Source organism: Mastigoproctus giganteus, chromosome 10, assembly GCF_048544385.1.
Source record: "Mastigoproctus giganteus isolate SK-2022 chromosome 10, ASM4854438v1, whole genome shotgun sequence".
NCBI classification, from domain to species: Eukaryota; Metazoa; Arthropoda; class Arachnida; order Uropygi; family Thelyphonidae; genus Mastigoproctus; species Mastigoproctus giganteus.
The window spans coordinates 91,887,114-91,912,273 of NC_143584.1; the positions used below are offsets into that span (position 1 = coordinate 91,887,114).

Consider the following 25,160-nt stretch of genomic DNA (forward strand, 5'->3'; position numbering starts at 1 on the left):
AAAATTCACTTTTGATGACAGCAGCAATTAGCAGGTATCCTGTCTCTCAAATACAGGCTAAGCGTCTCCGTTCCTTTACCTATTTTATATTTATTATTCGCTCTCCTTCCCCACGTATGGTCCCTTTCTAACTTGACAGTAATTATCTGAAGAAGTAGGATTTTAAATCTCAGAAAAGTGCCCCCATTCTTCCTGTGGATCCTGTGATTTTTCTCTCGCATCTGAATTGTTGTAAAAGGTTATTGGGGGAGGTGGAGGAGCCACAGCAAAGTTAATTCCGGTAATTGGAACTGTTAGGAAGAAGGTTTCCAAGACATTCTTCAGGCGAAAATCAAACTAATCTTATGCTGAGCCGATTGTTTATTGGTGTTTTAATAACATACGCGCACTTTGTCACGTGGTTTATTGGCGTAGGATTAATAGATATGGGACAAAAGGCGATGTTTCTATAAACACAAAGGAGTAATTAATTCGGGCAACCAAATTGTCTCTTTCAAATTTCAGATGATGGAAAACCTTAAGCGAATTCCACTGCCAGGTTGATCCTTTAATGCTTATTTCATGCTAAAGATCGTCACTTGCAAAGCTCCAGTGGATTGCTTTGCTTTGATAACACTTTGCAGTCATCGAAATCCTTTAGCCAAACAATGGCTCCTGTCACGTGAGATTATCGGCTACTTCTTGAATGGAAGTAGCTGCGCGCAGATTTCAACACAGACGAGACTGATATCAGGAGTGGCTGTCTGAACAGGAAGACCACGAGTTCAGTGACCTCATTATCCCACGAATTACTCACCATTACAACGGCTAAAAATTAATAGAATTATCGAGGCTTGTAAATGAACTCGTTCCACACATAACCTTGATTTTCTAGTCAGTTATCTGCGGAAATATTTATTAACTTTACTCAAAATAGTCAATCTATTTATTTTTTATTTATTGTGAGCGAGTATGAATTAAAAGTCATAATAAAATCGTACCGAAGACTGGTTTGCAGTCCCCTGAGAGCGATCTGAGACGTCCCGATACAAAAACACAGGGGCATCGTTACCTAAGTGAATTCTATCATAAACATTTCCATCTAGAGCCACAACTGAGGAATCCGAAATGCTTAGAAAATGGCTTTCCGTATTGCTCGTTATTCTTAATGACCCACCGACATCTTGGTACTTAAGGAGGAATGCGTGCAATGCAGAACGTTTGTCATAATAACAACCGGCACTTAGATGTTTTGTGTTTGAATGTTGCAGGATCCAAGGGTAATGCAAAGTCAATAGAAGTTTATTTAAGGCAAATGAAAGTGGGTAAGCAGAGCGAGATGAAGGACGCTTTCCCAAATGTCAAACGAAGTGAAATACTCCGAACCGGCGATGCCATAAAAATCTAGTTTTCTGCCACTAAAATGAAAACATTTAGTCCGAACTTTCCTACACACAAGTAAGTGTAAACATTGAATAACCATCTTACAGTATACATTTTAATAGGCCAAGAGTATTTTCTCTTAAATCGGATGATGGATATTATTTAATCGTATTATAACTAGATAGAAAAATGCTCCAATAGAGCAGCACAAAGTGGAATAAGTTTAAGCGTGGAAAAGTTAGCATAAATGCATGAAATTCGGTACAGATGTCTCTAACTGTATTCTAAATTAGAAGAAAACTTAGTTGAATATGCAAGGAGAGAAATATAAAAGAAAAAATAGAGGACAAGAGTTTTTTTTTATTGTGATGAAAAAAGATTTGGTAGGCTGACCTGTAAAAACATAAAAAAATCGCTTGCACGTGTTAAAAAATATCGAACCAGTCATTTGGATTAAAGAAGAGTATTTTTTTATAATAACTAAGACTTTGCTCAATTATTGAAGACAGTATATTTTTTTCTTCCAGCTCATCTGAGAAGACTTCTGCCAAGAAAAAGCCTCCCTTACTGAGGGCATTAACGCTCCCAGCTATTATTAATCCGAGTCTAAGTATAATTCAAGCACAATTAGAAGCTCAAAGTGTCGTCTCCAGCATGCCAGGTAAGGCAACTTTCTTGCTAAATCCCTTTAATAGCCTTTATAATATCTTAGCTGTTCATTTAACTTTCTGAGAAATATTAATGTATAGATTAATAACGCTTTGGCCCTTGCTCGTATTTGATTTCAGACGAAAATGAATGATGGGGAAATAGAACTGACCATACTTCTGAATGTGTTCGAACCTTGGAAGTAATCCAAGGCGTTAAGGGAAGTTCTTAATCATTTCTGTGTGGGTTGGTCCGTGTTCCGAGTAGCTGCTGGTATTACTCACAGTTAAATCCTGTCAATAAATCTTTATGTAGGGATTTATGCTAATTTTCAACTGAAGGTATTTGAATAGAAATGCAATAAGCTTATGGATGTGACGTCATCAGCAAAATGCTGCCTTTTGTTTTGGCCAGCGTATAAACCACATGGGGGCTAAATGGCCGTTATCCAGAAAGCTTTCAAAATTTGCTTTTCATCCACCTTCTCCTGGATTATTCATTAAGTTAATTACGATGTATTTATTGAGGGAGACGTGATATTGGGAAGTTGGTGGTTGCTGTTTCTGGACTGTAATGACGTTACATATTAAAGACCACGTGATCTAGTTTCATAAACCTTTTGTCAATGAAATCTTATTGGTAGTTAGCACTGTAATCTTTCATCGCTGTTGTTGCTCTCCTAATATGATTGCCTTCACCGTTCTCAATACCACGATCAGCAGAGAATTTCAAAGTTTGGAGATGGTTGAAAACGCACCATAAGTTCACAGGAATGATTCTCATTCTGCGTGTGATTGTGGTAATAACTTGCGCGCATCATGCAAATGCTGGTAATGAACTTGTCATTGGATACCCAAAAGGACTGATAGCTGTTAAACTGTAACAAGAAATGATTGTGAGCGGAAGCTTCCGTCGCTAATTTACTGTCCCATGAATCCTGCGAATGTTTCTGTTTAATTAGCTGCCCAACAGCATGTGAGTTTGTGGCTGCATGCACACGCCACGTCATAAACCGCACGCGACCAAGTTCATTCTACTTCGACTAATCATACCCAGCGCAAACAGTATCATTAACCCCGCTGCTCGTATTTCGATTCTTTATTTTTTCTCCATTCCACTCCGTATAAGTAATGAGCTAGTTGTGTTGGATGGTGATGCCCTCTCTTTCTTCGAGAATGCGTATTCGAATCGGATACACCAATTTGGTTGATGTCAACGATGAATTCTGAACATCTTTGTTTTCAAAACAGTGGCTCACTTTGTTAACATTAATTCTTAAGAATTTCCCTGTGAGTTATCTCTGTGAAGAAGTGTAAGGAGAGCCTTCAAGTATTCCCCTGTCGTAATGTACTATGCATTACTAATAGTATACTAGAAAACAGTATAACGTGGTACATAAACTGTATACATTTCATTTATTCTGTGGTCTGTTTACTGGATGAAAACTCAATTTTATGGGACTGGCTCGATGCTATTGGGGGCTGTTGGTGCCCAGAACTATGCAGCCTACGATAGTAGTTATGTTTCCAGTAATATATTAACGTCAATGTTGTCTTGTTTACGTTACTGGGTCGGGAAGGTCTCGTGAGGAGAATTTTTACGTGATGATCAACAGAAACAGAAGAGTTAGGATGGGATCTCCTTCCACGGTGGACTGGATGCTTTCGGGGTATTGTTTAACGAGAAGAAGATGGCTTTCTGACTTCTCAGAACTGATGCACAGACTGAATTACTTAAGGTAGTGGACACTGCTCAGAGAGGGAGCAGTAAGTGAGTTTGTGTGCGAATTGGAAAGATTTTTGATTAACTGCGATCGAAGGATCGCAGTTGATAAATATGAAAAACTCGAATTGGTAAATTGAGTATCTAATCCCGAAAAACGACAAAACGAGCACACCGACAATAAAACATAGGTGCTTTACAGACCACCCGATAGGCCGACGCCTCATAGTCTTACTAACCTGGAGAAAATACTAAAACAATCCGTCAGATTTAAAATTTTCAATAATCAGTTTTCAAAAATCTGTTCATTCCACTTAAAATATTTAGCAGCTTATTTGGCATTTTAAAATGTATCGAAAATTCGGCTGATTGCAATCATTATTAAAACCAGGTTTAGTGTGGAGATTAGGAAATGCAATAAATTTAGAGCGAAGGTTCCAGGTGTAGAAGAGTTTAAAAATATTACTGCAGATGATCTCGCAACAGCCTCAGATGCGTACCGTATTAACTTCGGAATCAAAGGCCGAAAGAAGAAAGGTTCAGGTCTGATTGCCAACAAGAATCCGCTTAAATAATTAATTACATTCACGTTCTGCTGCTGCTACGTTAAAGAATCGACGAAGGGAGTTTCATGCAAGTCACGTGAATGCAGTTTTTTCCACCTCAGTACATTTAGTGTCCTGAGGTGGGGATGGGCTTCTTCGCTTAACAAATGGCCATCATTATCCTTGGCTACAGCTATTACTCACTGAAACCTCAGATATGGAAACCTCGTTAGGAAACATTTTAGGTTGATTAAGATCCAGAACGGGACAATTTGTCATTCAAGTTACCAGAATCAGATTGCTTTTGCTGGCTTTGAAAAACTCATGATCGGTTGCATTACGTTCAGGCAAGCCACTTCTCGCTAAGTTGCTGTATTGACACACATTCCAGCAACGATTTATAAGAAATGTTGATATTATAAGCAACAATCCTTTAACTTGCTTATTAAGAATTTTACTTTCGATGAAGCTGCAATACTGAGTTCATTTTTATCTGATCTCAAAGACCTTACTATTCATCATTTAGAAAAGGCCCAAGGTTCGATTGTCGTTGCTGATTGCAAGAATTCTCTGCAATGATTTTTTTTCACTTGGGGACCAGCTAACATTCCCTAGTATGTAATATATTCTAGAAGATGCATTTAGCTGATCTCATGCGTAGCATTTCTCTTTTCCACATATTTGGAATCACCTAGAATACTCGCAATATACAGACGGTCGCAATCATTAACTTCTTATGGATAGACAAAACACGCATCTAAATCCTGATTTCCAATAACCGTCCCTGATAGTAGCTTTCTCCCCTCATCACTCACATTTCAACCTCTACGCGTTTCGCCTGGTAAAAAGAACGAAATACTGTAGATAGATGAGGATTGAGAAGTCATATTGTGATCACAGTCCACGTTTGTGAAAACAAAGCTTTCATCCGAGAAAACAGATCCCGGGGGTTTACATTAAATGCGCGCATCTCTCTCTCGTTCTCTCTCTCTCTGGGTATGTTCCAGTTTTCTGCACCACCTACCATGATGCTGTAGGCGGCCAAGGATTGATGAGCTCGGTGAATCCGTAACAGAATGCGAACACACCCTGAAAAATATAAAATAGACCTATGGCAGTGCAGATTTATCTCCCTCGTGCCGGTTAGCCTCCGCATGACCTCTGACATTATGTCGCATTTCACACGCATTAAATAAACTGGGTTTTATCTTGTCAAGATGAAAATATTTTGCCATCAACGCCCGTATGTAGCATATTGTCGAGGAACAGTGTCAAGTGAGGTTTTGGCATCATTTGTCACACGCTGCAACCAGCGATGCACTTTTTTATACTTCTCAACTGCGGAAATGGAATTGGGCTATTCCTCAGCCCAAATATAATCAACTTATATTGAATGCACGTGTAAACATCGGCCAAGAGCGAGAGAGAGAGATCTTTGGACAGCTTCGAAGACGCATTTTGTCGTTTGCCTTCATCCACCAGTTCGAAGTGATGTGCAAGGAGATCTTTGGAAGGCATAAATGCATGGGTAAGTAAGTCGAGGATGAACGTAGATTACATATTTTTGTTTTTTAATGGAACAACCGGAGTAAGCTAATTCTGCGCAGAACTACTAACCCAACAGCTTGCCCAATTTTCTATAGAAGGATATGCCAGATTTGACGAAATGGAGGCTTCTATTTTCATTATCTCAAAAGTAATAATCTTTTAGGCCCAGGAAACTCCGAAGCTCGTAACCTAGTGGTTTCTTTCCTAACTATTTTTGGTAACTGGTTGTTATAGCAGATAAACAATCACGCGCTGCATTTTGTTCAGAGATGCACTGCTAACAAACATGCATGTGGAGGAAATTGGTATTACAGTCTAACAGAAGTCGAAACAGTGATAATTATTAGCTTCCAGTTCACGTCTCCATTTATCACAATGATAGTTAATTTTCTTCTCCTTACTCGTAATGCTGTCCGGAGAGAATTCATCAACGAATCGCCATGTGAAGTTATCTTTCAGGGAATTGCGCCGTCTGGTTCTTGGGATTTAGAAGCGATCTCGCAACAGCTGCTGGATAATACACTACTACGTCATCTTGTTTGCTTCCCAACTGCTCATCAAGCGTGACTATCCGCTTGGGAGTGCGGAACATCACCTGGCGATTAATGCCGGGAGATTCCAGAATGGTATTTTGTAAGTAAAGGGATGGAGGTAATGGTCCTTCTTAACAAAGATATTCAACCAGACACTAATGAAGAACGCTTGCACAAGCACGCACACTTTATGGAAGACCCTCAAAGCACTTGTATTTTTCCATACCTTCATTACAATGTCAGGAGAACAAAAGGAACGCGCACAATTTGGGGTTAGCGTTTGACATCTCAAGATACAGGACATGCTGGAAATGAATGACGTTCTTATACTCGGTGGATTTGCGTACGAATTAACTTCATATTTGATTAATGTGTAATTGAGTATTAAGAAGAAAAACGTAGAAACTGCAACTGTTATGTTGGCTGGCAAAGTACCGATAAATATGATTTTCTTTTGGAATTTTCCGTATTCTGTTCTTGTGATTTTTATTTCGCCATTTTATGCGAATAGAAACATATGGTATCACTGCAAATACTACGTGTTCTTGATCCTCTGATAAAAGTCGATCGATACTCCAGTTTGAAGGCAGTAGGATTTTCCTAAGAAATCGAAAACAACGTTCAAGGAACTGTTTCGTGTTTATAATATAAAGTTGGTAAATGGTGTTTTTGTTGGAAACGTAAGTAATATCGGTGAAATTTTGTTATAATAAAATTCACCTATTTATTACCGAGAAGATAGTAAATGGTAAAAACCTAAAAAAACTAGGTTATACAAGATTTCCTTTGTGTAGACGAAAAACAGGACTCGTGGAAAAAGCGAAACAATCTATCCTATCTAGACCGGATAATTAGGCCACAATATGAACAATGTCTGCAAAGCGGAGCGAGAGAGATCTTTTAATTTTGACTGACGAGTGGAATCGAACTCGGGTGTTTTATAAATCATGGAGAATACGGTGTCTATAACCCCAAGCTTAATTTTTCAGGAATTAATTGAAATTATATCCCTCGTCTGTTGGTCTACAGTGATTATTATTATTACTTTGTTTTTCAAGTATTCAAGTCGTGCCTTCGTGGGTAGCACAGTCAATATAATCACCATCCACCCCACAGTGGGTGGAAAAGACCTGAGTTTGAATCCGATCAATGACGAGAGGAATTTTTATGAGTATTTTTTACGCAGAGTTAGTCGGTATCAGGCGAGGGTAACATGGTTTTTTCTCCCGGTAATTGGGTTTTTCATCCAGCAAATCGAACCACAGAACGCACGTAATTTACAGACATAAAGTGCAACGTGGCCCATAAGATGCTGATGCATAAAAATATTCAACAAAAACAAACTGTTAAAATGTTCCCTTAATGCGTTATTATGAATAAGTTAAAATTGGTAAAAAAAAATTATTCCTAAACTGTATAAACCCTTCACCATTTGCTTAAGACCGGTTAAATACAAATTCCAATGAAAGAAGCCATTATGAAACCCTCTTTAATCTTCCACGAGATCGAACTCAGACCTTTTCAAATTCCTCAAAAAACAGGAATCCATCTGAATGGTATAGTCTTTCTATGGCGAATAGACGTAGTAGCAACCCTTCCTCCGCCCCCACTGCCCTCCTCCCCAACTAATTAATGACCTATTCTCATCAAGTGGCACACCCGTCCAGCGGAGGGCTGTACGACATATTAGGAATTTAGTGTCGCCGGTTAAATATTCACCATCGTATTCCAATTATTGCACCTTGCAGGGGTACCTCTCGGGGGACTTTATGGTGGGTAGGTTCGACTAAACCGCAGTAATTGTGTACCTTTGTGGAAACCGCGTCTCATTTGCCCAACTACCTACCAACCACACCAAAATATCGCACCAAGAGATCATCAAATGCTAATTCCCGATGTCGGCTTCTGCTAATTCCAATAAGCAGCTACTGTTATGACTAATAATTGTGGGACGCAGTTCTATGATACTATTGGATCGACATAAAAGAAGAAAACCGCACTAATTAGGTCAGAATAAAAAGAAAAAGCGATGGAAAGCAACACTAGTGGCGTCCTGATCTTCCCGCTAGGCTTAGCGTGACTTTGGTTGACAAATGAACATCGTGGTAAAAGCGACTGAGTGATCTTCGAGGAAATACAGATGACGTGCAATACGTGAGGGAATTTCGAAAACGCATCGGGAAAATAATAAACGAGAACTCATTTCCAAAGAAAAAAAAACAACACAATCCCACGCATTCCTCTCTAAGAAACTCACTTGGTCTTAACATCGTTTGCTGTCTGCCTCTTCTGCTAAGAAATGGTACATCTTATGCACGTCTGGCAACTAAATATGATTAGTCCGTTATCAGACGCCAAAAAAAAAAAAAAAGCAGCCGATGAAACGAGCACGAGCCATTCTCCACTGAGCTCCCGCATCTGATCACAATAACTGCCACAGTTGGTATTCAGGGCATTCCTTCTTGTCCACGAATGAATGACGTTGCATGCAGGATTCCGGGGCTGTTGAGTTGCACGAGAGCATCCATTCTTCGACAACCAATTAGTGGGTTTGTGTTTGTTTCTACCGCCCATTCTATATCCTCCATTAAGCGTTCCTTAAGTCAACGTTATGCGGCGAATTTTTTTTCATTGGCATAAAAACAATATTTAGATCACGTAATTAAAAGTTTTTATTAGATACACGTTAAGTATTACTCTATTGTATACGTTATTATGGAAATAATTTTAAAAATTATGCGAATCACCGGCGGTAGATGGCGCCACAATAAGTATCAACTTCATTGTTGCTGTTCAGAAAGAACTCGGTAATATCACGTGACTTTTATTTCGTTCTCGTTTCAGATAATTCGATTTTCTAAATATTATGACATAAGTAAAGATATTATTAGGTTACTGTTACTCGTTAGTTTTACTACTAATATTTAAAAATGATGAAACTTAAGTATTATTGTCAAAATATCATTTAATCCAAGATTTAATCTTTTCATCACCCATTTTTCATAGGCAGATATCTGCCGATATTTTTAAGTCTGTTTTATAGAAAGTTGTCTGTTTAAATGTCAAAATTAAAGCGCGTGAGATATGACTCCAAAGGAGGTGGAGGAGAGGTTTCAGATGCACACTTTCCTTTGATAAATCCACGCTGGGAAGGTGCTACGTTACGTGATAATACATATATTTAGCTCGCGCAACTTTATCAAAAGATTATAAATATTTTTTGACATCCTCGCAGCATTGATTTGTGAACCCTGGCACCGAGTGCATTATTAAAACTATAGTTTATCGCAGGCATTGTGATTGGTGGGCAGACAGTATGCTATGAATAATGGGAATAGAAGAATGGATTTACTACTCGCTGACACCGTTACTGAATGCGACACGTTATTTAAGGTACTCAGCATTGTATTTCAGGCGCTTTAACAAATAATAATAATCCATGATTTATAAAATAAAAAATAAAATGAGCAAAAAGCTACGACTTTTATGGGCAATATATAAAATGTATTTTCTGTGAATCTCATATTGTCCATTCGTTCTTCCATTCAGCGCATGGCAACAAACGGTATCTAGTGGTCAACTGCAATATGAGGTATAGGGAAAGCCTACGTGACACGTATAAAAATGACGGATTTCTATCGGACCGATTTTAAAGGCGGGTTCGTACTTTTGAAACCGCAGGAACCGCTAATTACAATAAATAAATAAATATTAATCCTTAAACCTCGATTGAAGACACCCAGCAGATGCCTACGTTCACATTGTAGGAATTTTAGCAGCCTGTGTACACTGTTCACAGATCTAGATAGCTACAGATTACTTTGCTCAGGGTGTCTGCGTTACAAGCCTTGAAAATGAATGCTTGTGGCGTATTGAACGAAATGCAAAACATTCATAATTTTTGATTCATGCTAAAATTAAGCATGCTTTGAACGGTGTTAATGAACAGCTTTTATAAAGTAGAATATTTTGTAAAAAAATCGAGGCACTCAACACAGCTGCTCATTGGTTTCTCCCCCCCTCTCCCCCCCGCTACCATTCTTACAGTGAAAGTTGAAACATACGGAAACCAGAAGTCAGAATTTTGGATGGCACTTCTCTTATGATGGATGATTATTCTTACTGTTCTGTCAATAGTTTCGGTCCGTGTTTCTGAGATATATCGCTAAATTAATGTTCCAAATAGAAGTCGGTTCGTTTGCAGAATACGAGTACAGTTGAAAGACCCATCACGCTTGTCTTGTCTTTCAATACCAGGCAGACAGCTTTGCGTGACGACCCAAACACCACCCCTTCAGTCGCTTAAGAGCACGTTGACAGCCGATGACTGTCCAAGAGGTTAGATAACGAAAAGCTTGACATTCACGTACCGCATACGAATGCTTAGGACAAGAGTGTGTTGACAGCAAAAAATCGAATGCAGTGTGGGTCGAATCTATCCACTTATCGCGCCAACGTCGACGTATTTGAAGAGGTGTTAACAGGATATTTTTAAGGCTGAGAATAGCGTTAAGTGACTCTGCACATCCTGCGAAATCCACTTAATTAATAATGCAGTTATTTGGTCCACGCGAACACACATAAGAATTACGTTAGATGCCGAATATTGTGCTCTCAATCGATCCCGAAATTAGGAACGTTTGACCCTAGCGCAGAAAGTAAGTTTGCCATTGTGGCGCCATCTACTATCAAATATGCAGATAATTCTTCAAACTTCAAAGTTAACGACGATTATTATTCTTTTTTTAGACTTTTTTATTGCATCCGGCCATTAGTTATTTTCATTTGCGTCCATGTTTTTTTTTTTTTTATTTTTTTGTGAATATTGATCCATAAAATTTATATTTAATAATGCTAAGCATTACTTTATAATTATAGCTCGTCAATATTTAATAATCTCATTTGAATGGATTATTATTCGGTTCGTGGAAGTGCTTACTGGTCTCTGAGATGGTTCCAGAAACACGGGAATGTACTGCTCGAAGATCATCGCGCTTCATCGTGCTTAAGGGGAAGTTGGGGAAGAAAGTTAAATCTTGAACTTTCACCTCGGTGGAACAAAAGTGCGTCAAAGATGAAAGGTCAACGTACACAGAGAAAACACATTTGCATATAGTTGAGAAATACTATTAAATGAATTTGAATACGTGCCCTCTTTGCTCCGTCTGAGCAAGAGGGCACGTGATGTTAGATTACAGCAATTTTCGTACATCGGAATCCTCACAAATTATACCTTCGAGCAGTCTCTCTACCGTTGGCATGGCATAAATTTTCGTTCAGAAGGAAGCGTTTTCTTATTAATTTCTTCTGTTTTTCTGCCTCCTCCTTAATAACTACGTGATATTTTACCAGGGCTTCACTGTCATCCTTATTGATAGGGCTATTGGAGTTGATATGTGATAAGGACCTGGTCGGTGTCGTGCACGAGATATTGAGTGATTTTTAAACGCGTGCTGTCGGGTTTAAGTGAGCCACTAACTACTGATGAGATCGCTGAATAAATAGACAGATTATGGTCCCTGAGGAGTCAGGTGTTTCTCAGAATCTGAGCTATAAATCCGGACGGTGTCACAAATATGTTAAACAATGTGAAAGATTCAAAAAAGTTGCTTGAAAATCATTAATGTGAATAATGTGCTCTGCTTTGCCCTTGGTAGTTCAAATAACATAAATGTAGGCTTAGCTAGGCCTTTTAAAAATTAAATAATTTGCAAATGCCAATCAAAATACCTTCTAGACAACTTTAAATATCAATGAAAATGTTCTCTAAAATGGATTTGCTAGATAATTAAACTAGTAACCAAAAAATTAAGTTACAACTACAAAATCTGGTTGTATTATTACGATATGACTCCATTATATTGAGTATGAAAAGATACAGTGGACACTCCTTATTGTTGATCTCTTTGGGGCTCAGCTAAAGTGATAACAATAATCGAAGAAACAAGAAAGCAGCTGTTCAGCGTTGATTACCGATGCACAGCGGAAATGTGTACATAAAAAGGTGGAAGAATACACAAATAAAACACTAAAATCAAGCAATATGAAATACTTAAGTTTTTGAAGTCCACTACTCGTTCGATGAAGTTATTCATAAAAGTAAAACTGTCTTAACTTTGCCATTACACCTACGAGGAACTGCTTAGTTCTGATTCTTTTCTCACTCGTCAATGAGAATATTCCTCCCTGTTTCCTGGGGATTAGTAAAATGAATGAGACGGGGAGGACTATATTGTCTCAGTCTTGATGAGTGAGAAAAGAACCGCAGGCACAACTATAAAATCATTGAGCAGAAAGTAGATTAGACCTTATGAAGGTTACCTTTGGGCAGCGTGTTGTGGAATGGTGGAATAAGTTGTCTGCAAGGATGGTAGAGGCGAAGAGGTTGGAAAAATTCGAGGAAGAACTGGACTGGACTTTTTGACAATGGGAATAATGAGAGAGGGTTTTTAATCTATGCATTTTAGTACCATCGAGAAATTCTTTGATTTCCGCTTTGTGCCCTGATGGGTAGCACAGTTGGTATAATCACCATCCTCTCCACACTAGGTGCAAGGGACCCGAGTTGGAATCCCGCAATAACGCAACGAATTTTTATGGGCTTCTTTTATCACCACGTGGTTGAGTTAGTCACTCTCGGGCATTTTGCCAGTCTCAGGAAAGCTCTGATCAACTATATAGTGGATGGGCTGTTGCTGTGCTTCAAGAATATTAGCTACTCAGATCATGTTGCGCTGCTGCTGTGTATTATGTTTGTACAAAGTGTATGATCACTGGCCGATCTGCACATTGTGCAAATCAGACCGTGATTTGATTCTGGGCTAAAAAACCCAGAATAACACACGATGGATCCGTACTCCTTCTGCTTGAGATCAGTGAACTACATCCTGGATTGAAAAGGACTACAGAAATTCTCCCAGTCGTCGATTGGAATCAAACAGATTCCGCAAAACGAGTGACAAATGGCAAAATTACTATACTGTCATGGAGGACATAGCGGATGGTAAAGCACCTTCCATACACAACGTTGTAATCATTGTCACGTACAATATCCGTACACGACAGTGATTATTTATTGTTTGCAGAGGATATTATGAATATTTATTGTTTGCAGAAGACTGCAGACTTGTTCCTTGGACACGACTTTTCGACCATACACGTTAGAATGAACTATTCTAACACTTATACACCATGATGGATATTTTAATAAGTATCACGTTACTAAACACAAGTCCTTGTTCACATGCAATTTCTAGAGAGGATTAAAAGGACGTCTATCTCGATTAGGAGCACTAAAATTTATCTTTACGTAGAACGACTTCTAAGGTGTGGATTCCAAAGCTTGGTAAATACACTTCTTTGGGGGAGGGGCTGATAGAGGTGTACAACATCCTGAAGGATGGAGGTATATGTTCATTGGTAGAGGTGCAAAGAACTAAGTAATATAAATCTTAGGAAATGACAGAAGGCTGGATTTTACCTCTGGGCAGCCTGTTATGGATCTCTAGAATAAGATGCGTGTCAAGGTGGCAGAGGCAGAAAGTTTAACTAAGCTTATGACTGAACTGGATGGAGATTTTGCAATGGGAAAAGTATAAGTGATTGGCCACTTTTTTTCGTGTTTTGATAGATGCAGGAAAAAGGCTGCTTCATTGTATCATTTGTCTATTCTAATACTGATTATTATGACCTATATTCTCGACTTTCGAAAGTTCTTCAAAAAGATAACGGGCGGTTCCACACCTCTCATATTCCTAGAACTATTAGAAAAGCATCCAATCCGGCTGATTGCTTAAAATGTTACTGTTGATTGACAATCAACAGTAACATATTTATCCTGAGAGATGTCTATGCTCCCTTCGAAAAAGTAAGGTATGGTTTCATTAAACAGGGGAATTTCCTACATGGCTGAATGTCAAAGCATCTTGGAATGTCCCTTGACAGCTACCGTCGCGTTCCTGAAACAGTCGGTGTCAGTCAGAGTTTCGCCACCTGCAGGCGTTCTTTGTCCGCTGGACAAAGAACGCCTGCAGATGGCGTTCCTTTCGGTTAATAGTCTTGGACATTTCGGGAATTCCACCTGAAACATTGCTGAATGGCTTTCTAAGGAGAAAAGAAGCTCCTCGGATACCATTTTTGTCAAATCATTTGTGATATAAGCGTGGATGCATTATTACTTTGTCCTTCGCTTTTCTTTGCGTGCCCTTACAGAGTTATCGGATATTTTTGCCAGTAAGTGTATTCTCACACAAGCATTGGGTTGCAATTGACAAAACCCAGAGGCGACCTTGAAGTACACTTTCTAAAGACTTTCAGGTTTTTTTTTTTTGGACATTTGTGAAGACTGCAGCTTCAACTGAGCAACCATTTCTATCGTGAAGAATTCAGACATTAAATTTTTCTTCAAAGAAAGTTTACCTATCGATAGGCGCCTTTCCTGCTGTTTTCTACATGAAAATAAATCGATACGTTCTTCTTCCTCCCTAACTTCTGTATTTACGATTTTACCTACTCTTTGATGGATTCCATCAAAGAAGGCTTTGCATTCGTAGGCTTCTTTTCGAAGATGGTGACGTCTATCCCCTAGGTAATCCTGCACTTTATCAGAAGCTGTTTTAAGAGCTTACAACACAAAAATCGCGTTTCCTTTTCTTCTGGCTTAAATTCTTGCAGTTCAGATATCATCGCCAGGTCAACTCTCCCTAAAGCAATCATCCGGATTGTACGTATTTCTAAAGTGCTCTTGCATCTCTGCAATGCATAAAAACCAATGGAAAATGCGAATCACACAAAGATTCATTATTAACATTCATATCCACGTGTTAAGCAAATGACTCTGCTGCATTTCCCCGCAGTCCACGACTAACGAAGAAGCAACTCCAAAACTAATGAGACTTCCGAAGTTCCGGTTTCTTCGGTAAACTTAGTGAAGTGGAAAATCATAACTTGAATTAACAACCAGAAGAGAAAAAAAGTATTAAGGGCTACTTCATACATCCCCGCGGCTCTTTGGATGCACAGCATTCTGCGGAGAATGAATAAAGAGGAAAAAATAAATCTAATCTTTTGAGATTAAATTTGGACTTTTAAAGGTCTTTCATTCCCCCCAATAACTGCCGCTAAATTTAAACGGCAGTGTCTTTGCACGGTGCTCTTTAAATGGCTCGCCAGAATTTCTCGTTTTGGATTAATCGAGCGTGAAGAGAAGTGTATAGTGAACGCTCTCTTTCACAGTCATCGCTTGAAACTGCACGGTCTGTGCGATTATCGACGGACAAACCGAAGAGAAAGCAGTCCTGGATGACAAGCGCCTAACTTTTAGTCCGCTGCACAAAATGTGTGTGTTTCTGTACGAGTGTAAGATCCTGTTGTTCTTTTATAAGAGGGAGTTTCGCTCTTCAGTTATTCTTCGAATGAAACTGAAGGTTTGAAATAATTCTTGACGTATTCACTGGCATTCAGACGTGAGGACAGAAACTTTGTTTGGGACTTCACATTTTGGGGCATGTAGTAGGGTTTTAGGAGCATCAGCGACTAAGACCATATTGCTCCGTGTATATTGTCTCTAGATTGCGTGTGTTCTGAGGTCGATTTTCTGTTTTCTGGATGAAAAATCCAAGTTTCCGGTGGAAAAACTATGCTACCCTCGTCTGAGACGGACTAAATCGGACACGTTGTGAAAAAAGCCCCATTAAAATTCCTCATATCATTGATAGGACTCGAACTCCGGTCTTTTCCAACTCGTGTGGGGAGGATGGCAATTCTACCAACTGTGCTACCCACAAGCGCATTTGGAGACATAGCTGTACAACGTTATAAATTTCTCAGTTGGAACGTTAACTTTCTAACTTCTCATGCTATGGTTCCGAGATTTAGAACATATATAAAAGGCTAAAATGAGGGCTGAAAGGTTATATATATCTGATGTTTCACCCAAAGTACGAAAATCTCTAACATTATTCGTATTCAGATGGGGGAAGTACGTTGAAACCTTCTACAACAGTTTTTCAAAGAACGTGATACGTATAACAATCATTTAAAGCAGTGATTTTCTCATTGGAACTTTCTGCATATTGTATCTTAAGGGTTCTCTTGTTCTTTACATTCTTTCTTTTGACTTTTTTTTCTCAGTTGATTTTAAGAATGAATTTTTAATTCTCGTTTTCTGCCTTTCTCTCCTCATGAACGAACATGATTGACCATAGACCACATCCCGGTTACAAATATCTACAAGGGTCCTTTACCATAAAGGTAAACTGCAGCCATTATCAATCCACTGCAGGATGGAAGCCTCCTCAATGATTCATGTTGAGGGAAATGGACCATAATCTGCCACGCTGGTCCAGTGCGGGTTGGCATATCGACCGTATTTAGCAGTCAGGGGCTTGAACCCCGGTCTACTCAAAGAGCGCGTGTTACTACATTCCCGCTCCTGGCCACTCGGCTACGGAGTGCGTGGTTAGTATTAAATAAAAAGAGCTTACAGTGGGTGAGAATCAAAGAGAAGATCCGACGGCTCTATTAAGGAGTGAGGTATTCATAACAAAAATATTAATCAATATAATTAACTGCTGTAAATGCTTTCAAAAATAACAGACATTTACATTATCTCGTTTTGTAAATCAGTTATTACTATTTCTGTAATGTCAGCTTTAAGATCTGTTAGGGAAGTTGAGCAACCGGAGTGGAAAAGTAAATTTTACGATATTGGACCATCGCCAAATCTCCGTACAGCTGATATACCAGCAAGAGGGGATAACAGAATATTTTGTTTATAATTTCATTAATATAATGAATAATTCCGCTTTGAAATTAGACTCACTGTCTGTGCTGCACTGGAAGGGAGGGGGGGGGGTACGTTTTTTAAATTTTCAACAATCCACTGCTCATAGGTACACTTCATGAGGTCCAGTCTTTCTCTTATTCGTCAATATTTTATATTCGTGTCCCCCAAGTCTTGTCTCACCTATGAGGGAGAAGAGACCTTCCTCATTCATTTTGCTCAATCCCTTCAGCGTTTTTACATCTCGATCAGATCTTACCTTAGTTGTCTGGTTGTCAAACTTTGCACTCCACACTTTCTAAGCCGTTCTTCACACGTGCATCACTTTGCGCTCGTCACCAATCAGCTTTCTCTTCTTTCAAAGAAGTCCTATATACTTTATTACGTGCGCCCTCCAGACCTGAATACAGTGTTCAAAATGCGTCTCACCACCCCATTGTGAAGAGGGATAATGACGTCCTTTTCCCTGTCATAAAAGGTCCGAAAAATCATGGACAGAACACCATGTGACTTCCTAGCTACCTGTTTACACTGCATGGAAAATTTCTTGTCAGATTGAATCATAACAGCTAAGTCTCTTTCGTCCTGAAGCACTGCTCGCTCCCACTAGCTTATACCTGTCTCCAGGATTTCTGTTCCCCAGATGAAAAACGTTACATTCGGAAGCATTAAAGTTTGATTGCTATTTATCGGTCCGTATATGAAACCGATCCAAGGCCCTTTGAAGCTACATAGATTGTTAACCATCCTTCCCACCTTCAAATCATTAGCAAACTTTGACAACTTCTCTTGGATAGTCTCTTCAGTAGGCGCCTCCGTAGCCAGGTGGGAAGGAGCAGCAGTGCGTAGCACACGCTTCTTGATTAGACCGGGGTTCGAGCCCGTCACCACCAAATACGGAGGATGCGGAAAGGTCAGGGAATGACCACCGCATATCCTGGAGCAATATGGCTTTAGTTGCTAATGCTCCTAAAAACCAAATAACAAACAACAACAAACAGTCTCTTCAGTATCACTTTTGAAAAATAGAAATTGGAGGAGATTCTACACTCACTGAGCTCCTGAGGAGCACTTCTTATATTCGTCCATTCTGAAGACTGACTATTTATGACACCCCCCCCTCTCTCTCCCATCTTTTAGCTTTCCTGCGATCCGGCTTAGGATCCTACCAGCAACCAGCTTCTTCCAGTTTGTATAGGAGCCTTCCGCGAGGGACAGTATCAAAGCTTTTACTAAAGTTTTCATATACAGTGTCAAAATTGTTACTTACATCCAACTGTTTGATGATTACATCACAATAATTCACCAAATTGCCAGGATTAATCCCCTAAATTATTAAAGATGCAGAGAATATTTAATGGATAGGTTCATGAGTCGAATTGAGTTTTTGAGGGTTAGGTGAAGTGGAATCCACTCATCTCCCTGAGAATTTCTGTTGAATCTGGGCTGCAAACGATATTATTCAAGTCAGGACCATCAAGTTTTCCCTGCTAAAAGTTTATACTGAACAGTAATTTTATTCTCTATAAGTGATGATTACTGGATCGGAGAATCAGTTTGGATATAGTCAGGGGCGTGACCACTGATTCAACTGAGTTACCTCATAATCCAATGTTCCATGTTCAAATGTTTCTTGAAATGCACTGTAGGGTTTTGGGAAGATAATACCTATACCCCTATATTGCCACAATATATAGGGGTATGGGTACTAAACATGTTTGGACGTACTTGACCTGAAGTATTTTATCTGTTATTCCTCTTGTCCCATGTTGCCGTTAAGGACTTTTATATTAGAGAAATGCTGCTGAGAGGAGAACACTTACTAACAAACTTATTATTGTTTTTATACTATTTCTCCCTGAAGGGGGATTCCATCCCGTGACGGGTACTGGTACCAAGTGTATAGGGTGGTTTTTATGTCTTGTGTTACTGTTGGTCGAGGAAATCTCTGATTTTGCTACAGTCAGGTATTCAGGATTGAGACTTTCTAGGGTTCCTTGTAGGTGTTCGCTGGGAGACCTATTGCTGCCAGGCTGTTATGTAGGGTCTTTGGCAACATACCGATGGTTGACATGACGATCGGGATGGTCGTTACTTGTTGCATATGCCACATGTCTTCGATCTCCTGTCTTAAGTTATTATTATACAAAAAAAAAAAAAAAAAAACTTCCCAAGGCTATACTTGTAAACCCTTATTACAAGTATAGACTGAGGCTTGTACTTGTAATACGGTAAACTTTCTTTGATCAGCTGATATTTTTCGCTAGCTTCTAATGTATTATCCTAGCCACTTGATCGTGTCTCTGAGTAAAATCTGTCTGGATGATCATCCTGCGGTGATGTGCTGGAATGTTTCTGGAGACAGGTAGCATTGTCGACATGTATCCTCTCTTATTCCGGGATCCTTAGCGATGTATTTCCAGCAGTTCCTAGTGTTGATTACCTGGTCTTGGACGACGAGCATGAATCCTCCGGTTTCGTGGAAGAGCCTTCCATTCGAGAGCCAAGCGTTGGAAGCCATCTTATCTATATAATCTTGATGGAGATCATTGTAGTGTCCGCCATGGAGTGTCTTCTTCGCCCATTTTTCTATCTTGGTTTCTTCTGTCTGTGTCAGTGTGGTCTCCTTGTTGAAGTTGAGTGTTGTGTGCCGTTTGTCTATCTTTCTTATGGCTTGGTAGATATTATTATTAACATCATCATCATCCCAAGTAATCTCATCATCATAATCCTAAGATTTAGTAGGTTTGGCTGTCAACTGTACCAAATTGTTGAAATACATTCATAGATTCTATTTGTTGATTTGACTATATATTATAACCCGTTGCCGCATGAAGATGTATTCGATGGGTTAGACGTGAAGGATCACTTATTTGCCGGCTGCATATAACGAGGCGTTATCCAGGCTGATGAAAAAGATAGGTCCTGTAGAGCAACAGATTGAAAGGAAGAATAAGTCTGTGTCTTTTGAAGTATTCCACGATAGCAAGTTTTCACTACAGCATATGCGTGGTTTTAATGAGAACTCTTGATTCAACAGCTTTATGAGGATGCGCAGAATATTTCTTATGATGTCGAAGTATTCTTTAAAAAAACAGGACTAATTTAACCTCCAGAAATAACACCACTTGTGCTTCATTATGCGGAATGTTATATTTTTCTAAAGGTGTCAAATCGATTGATTTCCGGAAACCTTTTTGATAGACGAGACGATTTTACAACAGTTATGCCAACCCGGAACCAAACGCTATACATCGATATCGCGAAACTCTTTCCAAGAAACTTTCATATCATCTTAAAGTGCTGCCAACGTAACTCACCCATCTGTCTGGACTACCGAAGGACAAAGGTATGGGTAAAATTGCTGTCTAACGCAAGTTTAAATATCTAATTAATTAAGTAATCTGGTTTTAACTAATTAAGCTATGTTTTATACGCGTCTTTACTTTTAAGTATATAAGATAAACGCTGACCTGTTTAGAAGATTCCTAGAAATAGGGATCTACTAATTAGATCAGCAAAGTTAGCTGAAGACAAAGAGGGATTACTCGCCTTGAAACAACGTTAAAATTTCAGCCAAGAAAGTGTGTTACTTCTGTTAGCTGGAGGCCAGTCTTCCCATGTGACACTACCACTGTAACAGTTATGTTGTCAGTAGAATGTCTCAGCAGATACGAAAGGAAGTGAACGATTAATTCGCACTCAAATATACAGGATGGTCCTTAAGTAAGGAAACTATTTTGAATAACTGCTGATGTGAATATATCAGCAGTTATTTGAAAAATGGTTTATAATTTTTAAAAAATTATTTCAGAATAATTTGAACATATGAAAAGTACCATGAGTCTTACAACGAAGGAGAGGATTTAAGCTGCAGAAGTTGCACGCCAGTTTAAGATATTTTTTAAAGATATGCATCAAATTGTGAATAAGTTTGATGACATGGGAATAGTGGATTTTAACTTACAAAAACTTGTAAGAGAGGATACCGAAAGGAGTTCCGAAAAAGGAACAAAGGCTATCACTCAATGTCTTCATCAAGCTTTCAAAAGCGTTTGAACGAGGACGACCCAGATAGAAGAGTGAAACTTGCCGGATGGATTTTGGCGATGAGTGTTGCAAACCCAAGTCGGTTGCAATATTTTTTGGACTGGTGAAGCCACATTTAATCTGAATTTACTGTTAATCTCTATAACTGTGTTTATTACTGCTCTCTTAAAGATCCTCCATTTAATCTTTAAGAATCATTTAAACGTCCTAGTTTGAGGTGTTCTTGAGCCTTTTTTCTTTGAGGAAACCCTGAGACAAAATCCTTCTATTAAAGGAGCTCAAAATCATTTTCCAGCATTGCATTTTTATGCAGGCTGGAGCACCAACACCACCTCACCTTGCCAAAATTGTCCGCGAATTCGTAGACGAAAAGCTCCCAGGTCGATGGCTCTTGCAGCTGGTTTCCATTGAATGGTTACTGCACTCCCAAGATTTAACAACCTGTGAATACTTTTTGTGGAATTCTTAAAGAATACAGTATTGAGAAATAAGCACGGGTCTTTGTGGGTGCTTCAACAGTCAATAGAGAATTTGAGAACATTTTCATTGTGCCTTGCCGTGTGTGGCTTTGTTCCCAAAAGACTACAATTTTGTAAAGAACAAAATGGCTGCGATATTGAACACGTATTTTCTTACGTTTATATAAGCAGTTTGTTTATGCCCTTTCTATTGTGCTGACATTAATTAAAATACATTTAAAATAGCGCTGTTATTTACAGTTAAACATGTTTCGTTATTTATAGACCAGTCTATATTATTACATAATTAAAACGGATGTTTCAAAGCGAGTGATCCAGCTGCTGTATTTAGCTAAATGTGCTGATCCAGTTAAAAGATAATAATAACAATTGTTGGAAACCAATCATTTTTTTCAAATAGAGGGATCGAAGGAGTTTGTCGCTGCTAAGGCAAACTTGCTGTTTCCATTTTGGTTGCTCTTAAAAAAACAAGAGCAAAGAAATTGGACAGCAGTTCACTCTTTATTATAAGAAAGACTCCCGTAGCCATCCAAGAAAGAGATACAAAAAGAAATCGGATAAGTTAGCTGCAGTAGCAATGCAATTAGCGAAGGTATCCGAATTGAATGTGACGTCATCAAATTTTAAAAGAGTAAATTAAGATTTCGATAAAAGAGAGAGATAGGATATCAAAACAGAATGAACTGTGGGGTTCTCTTATTTCCCATTCAGATTGCTGCTTTAGGAGATTACGCGCTGTATAGAATGTGTCGTAGATCTTCGCTTTCCATTATTTCGTGTCAAAGTTCTTGAGAAATGCATACAGGATTGGGTTCCCTCCTTTCACAGCAATATGACGATTTAGGCGACACAGCAAAAAATCAGTATGTAATAACACACGAAGTCTATCGGGACGATGAAGCACTCTGTCCACATCAGCTATTACCAAAGGTCGCGATGGTAGGAAACCGCTTTCTTAAGACGTTCCTAACTTCTCACTCCTCTAAGTACTGTTGTTTTCTTTTTCAGAAGAACCACAGCGACGAGGAAAGCTGTCCCTTCCGCAAACGAGGCCAAAGAAAAGTCCATCAAGTGTTGTAGATAAGATCAGAACGTCTCAGGAATCAGTCAGTAAGTTCAGCGAAATTGCCGAGCATATTACTTTGTTTTTCTTTGATCTGAGGTGTGTGAGAAACTTGAATATGTCTACCATGGAACTTACAGCGACTTCGGTCTTTGAAGTTTCATGCCGTGACGCTATTACATAATGTATGCGTGTGTTTATGGCTTTGTTTCTTGTTGAACTTCGTTTCTTATCTGTACACCCGAGAGTATACTTACTATCTGCATATTCTGCTGTGTATTGCCACGCTAGCTAAGTAAATCGATGTAAAATTTATACATGCCTTGATTTTGCTATATTTTATAACTCGGGGATGAATTCCACATCAAACATAGCAAATTTACGAAGGAATCACTGTGAATACCAATGTGAATTCTCAATAATTAATCCATAGGAGCACTCTCAATCCATAGCAATCCTTATCGGTTTGTTAAGTCTCACTTATATCGAAGAATCGAATAACTGGAATAAGTGTGTCCAGCTTGGGACATCCAACAATCAACTAGACAGAGAAAATTGCATATTTTTAAGTTGTTAGAGCGCAAATCCTTATTATTCGGTTTCCTCGCATTTTTAATTGGTTCTCTGTCCCAATCTAACTCTTCCATTGTAAGACAGAATTAAACAATCGTTGAAAGCAAGTCTCGGGAATCATCTGACAGATCTAGTAAATCAGTGAGATGCGCTGTTATTTCGGAAGCTAAACAAAATAGGAAAACTTTACCGAACACTTTGAGAGACAGCAACACGATCATTCTTTTCGCTGAGTTGGTGGCGTCATTAGCATGCCAGTACGAAGTGTTTTACCTGCACACGTGTTCACTACTTCCCTTCTGGGGAAACAGATCGATCTTCCTTTTTCTAAAAGAATTCGTTCCTCTCTACCCCTCCCCCCTTTGTATTTAACACCGAAAATGATTGGCCCGTCTTCCCACGCTCTACCAAACGATGCTGCTCAACCTCCCGATGTTTCTACTGCTCCACGTGCAGCGTTGTTCAAAAACTGGATGCTCGTCAGCAAGAACCAGTTACAAAAGTCAGTCTGCACTGCGTTTCCTTTCAGTTCTGTTCAAACAATGGTTGGCCACTTGCTTAGCACAGCTCAGTCATTCCCCCGCGTCTCCAAAGTCGAGTTTAACTGGTCTCCGGGCTTTCGAACCAGACATGGAAGAACGCGGCATGGTAAGTGTCAGTTGCCTTTGTAACTTCGCGCCTCCTTTTAAAATTGTAAGAATTTCGAAATATCTTAGAGCTTGATTCTTAAAACGAAAAATATAGTTCCAAGAAAATTACCGTCAGCCAGAAAACGCGTTTCCCTCCCCCTTCACCCCGCTAAATGGCGTGTCGACGACCCTTGGCGTTTTTCTCCTCCTTTTTGCAGGTGACCTTCTCAGGGTAATCACGAAGTGGTCAAATTTATACAATGTAAGCATAAGTTTCTCGTTCGAAAAGGGGGAGGGGGTGCGTTTTAATATTGCGAACACGTAGTCATGATTCTTTTAGTGCTTTTTTTTTGTGGTGTGGTGATGGTTGCTGTTATAAAAAGTGGTCTGGAACTTAACTGGCTATTCCAGTGCATGAACACCTGCAGTACACACGTTATTCTTAGTACAGATCCACATATAGATGGTGTGTCCGTACATCACATGTGGAAACTCCAATACATTTGCAAATGGAGCATTCTTCCTCCTTCCCCCAATCAAGATATCATATGCTTCTAGTGCCGAACCGAAAAATAAATTCGCTTCAAAAAGTTAAGGGATGAATAAGTGAAACTCGTGGTTTAATTGTAATGGAATTACTCGAAGAGGAAATTTATTTATTACTTTGGACACGACATTTTCCCCTTTTAATATTTATAATCGTTTTAATTATAGCTTAATGTAGAAACTAATTTTAATTAATCTTTCGATAAAAAATTTTGTGTATTTTGTTTTCTGAATCCTTGGAATTCTGTAAAAATTTTCTTGCAGTTGGAATTTCGTTTCGATTTGTCTGTGTTAAAGTAGTCTGTTGAATTGTGTTTGTGGGGCTTTGGAACCATTTTATTGGAAATCGGATATCGCATTATATTCCCTCTCTTCTTAAGGAAAGCTGCGTTGTTGAAAAATCTCAAGTGTTCTGGGAATCTTGAGCGTAATAATGGTTTTGACAAGGCAGAAATCCCTTTCGTCGGGATAAGAATTTAAAAAATAAATAAAGCCCTGGCTTTTGAACACGGGGACATGACGTTGACAAGTTCTTTTTTTTTTTTGGATTTTTTTCAACCCAGTTTTGGAAAATTGAAAAAAAAAAAGGACGAGAAGAAAATCATAAAAATATGGATATGATTCTGTATAATTAAAATTCTTTCATTAAAATAAGATAATTAAAAAAAAACAATAAACA

At 38.9% G+C, this 25,160-nt stretch overlaps 1 protein-coding gene across 2 annotated transcripts in view; it reads left to right on the top strand.

Annotated features, from left to right (window-relative positions):
- Positions 1–25,160, top strand: part of LOC150079150 (ankyrin repeat and fibronectin type-III domain-containing protein 1-like) — a 205,550-nt gene that overhangs the window by 118,614 nt on the left and 61,776 nt on the right. Inside the window, exons 2-3 of one of the 2 annotated variants that reach the window (XM_090383663.1) lie at positions 1,890–2,023; positions 22,679–22,780. In XM_090383663.1, the coding sequence (XP_090239789.1) occupies positions 1,890–2,023; positions 22,679–22,780 (236 nt within the window). Of the gene's footprint in view, positions 1–1,889; positions 2,024–22,678; positions 22,781–23,846; positions 23,955–25,160 lie in introns of those variants that run through there. The other variant, XM_090383664.1, reaches the window with a different exon arrangement.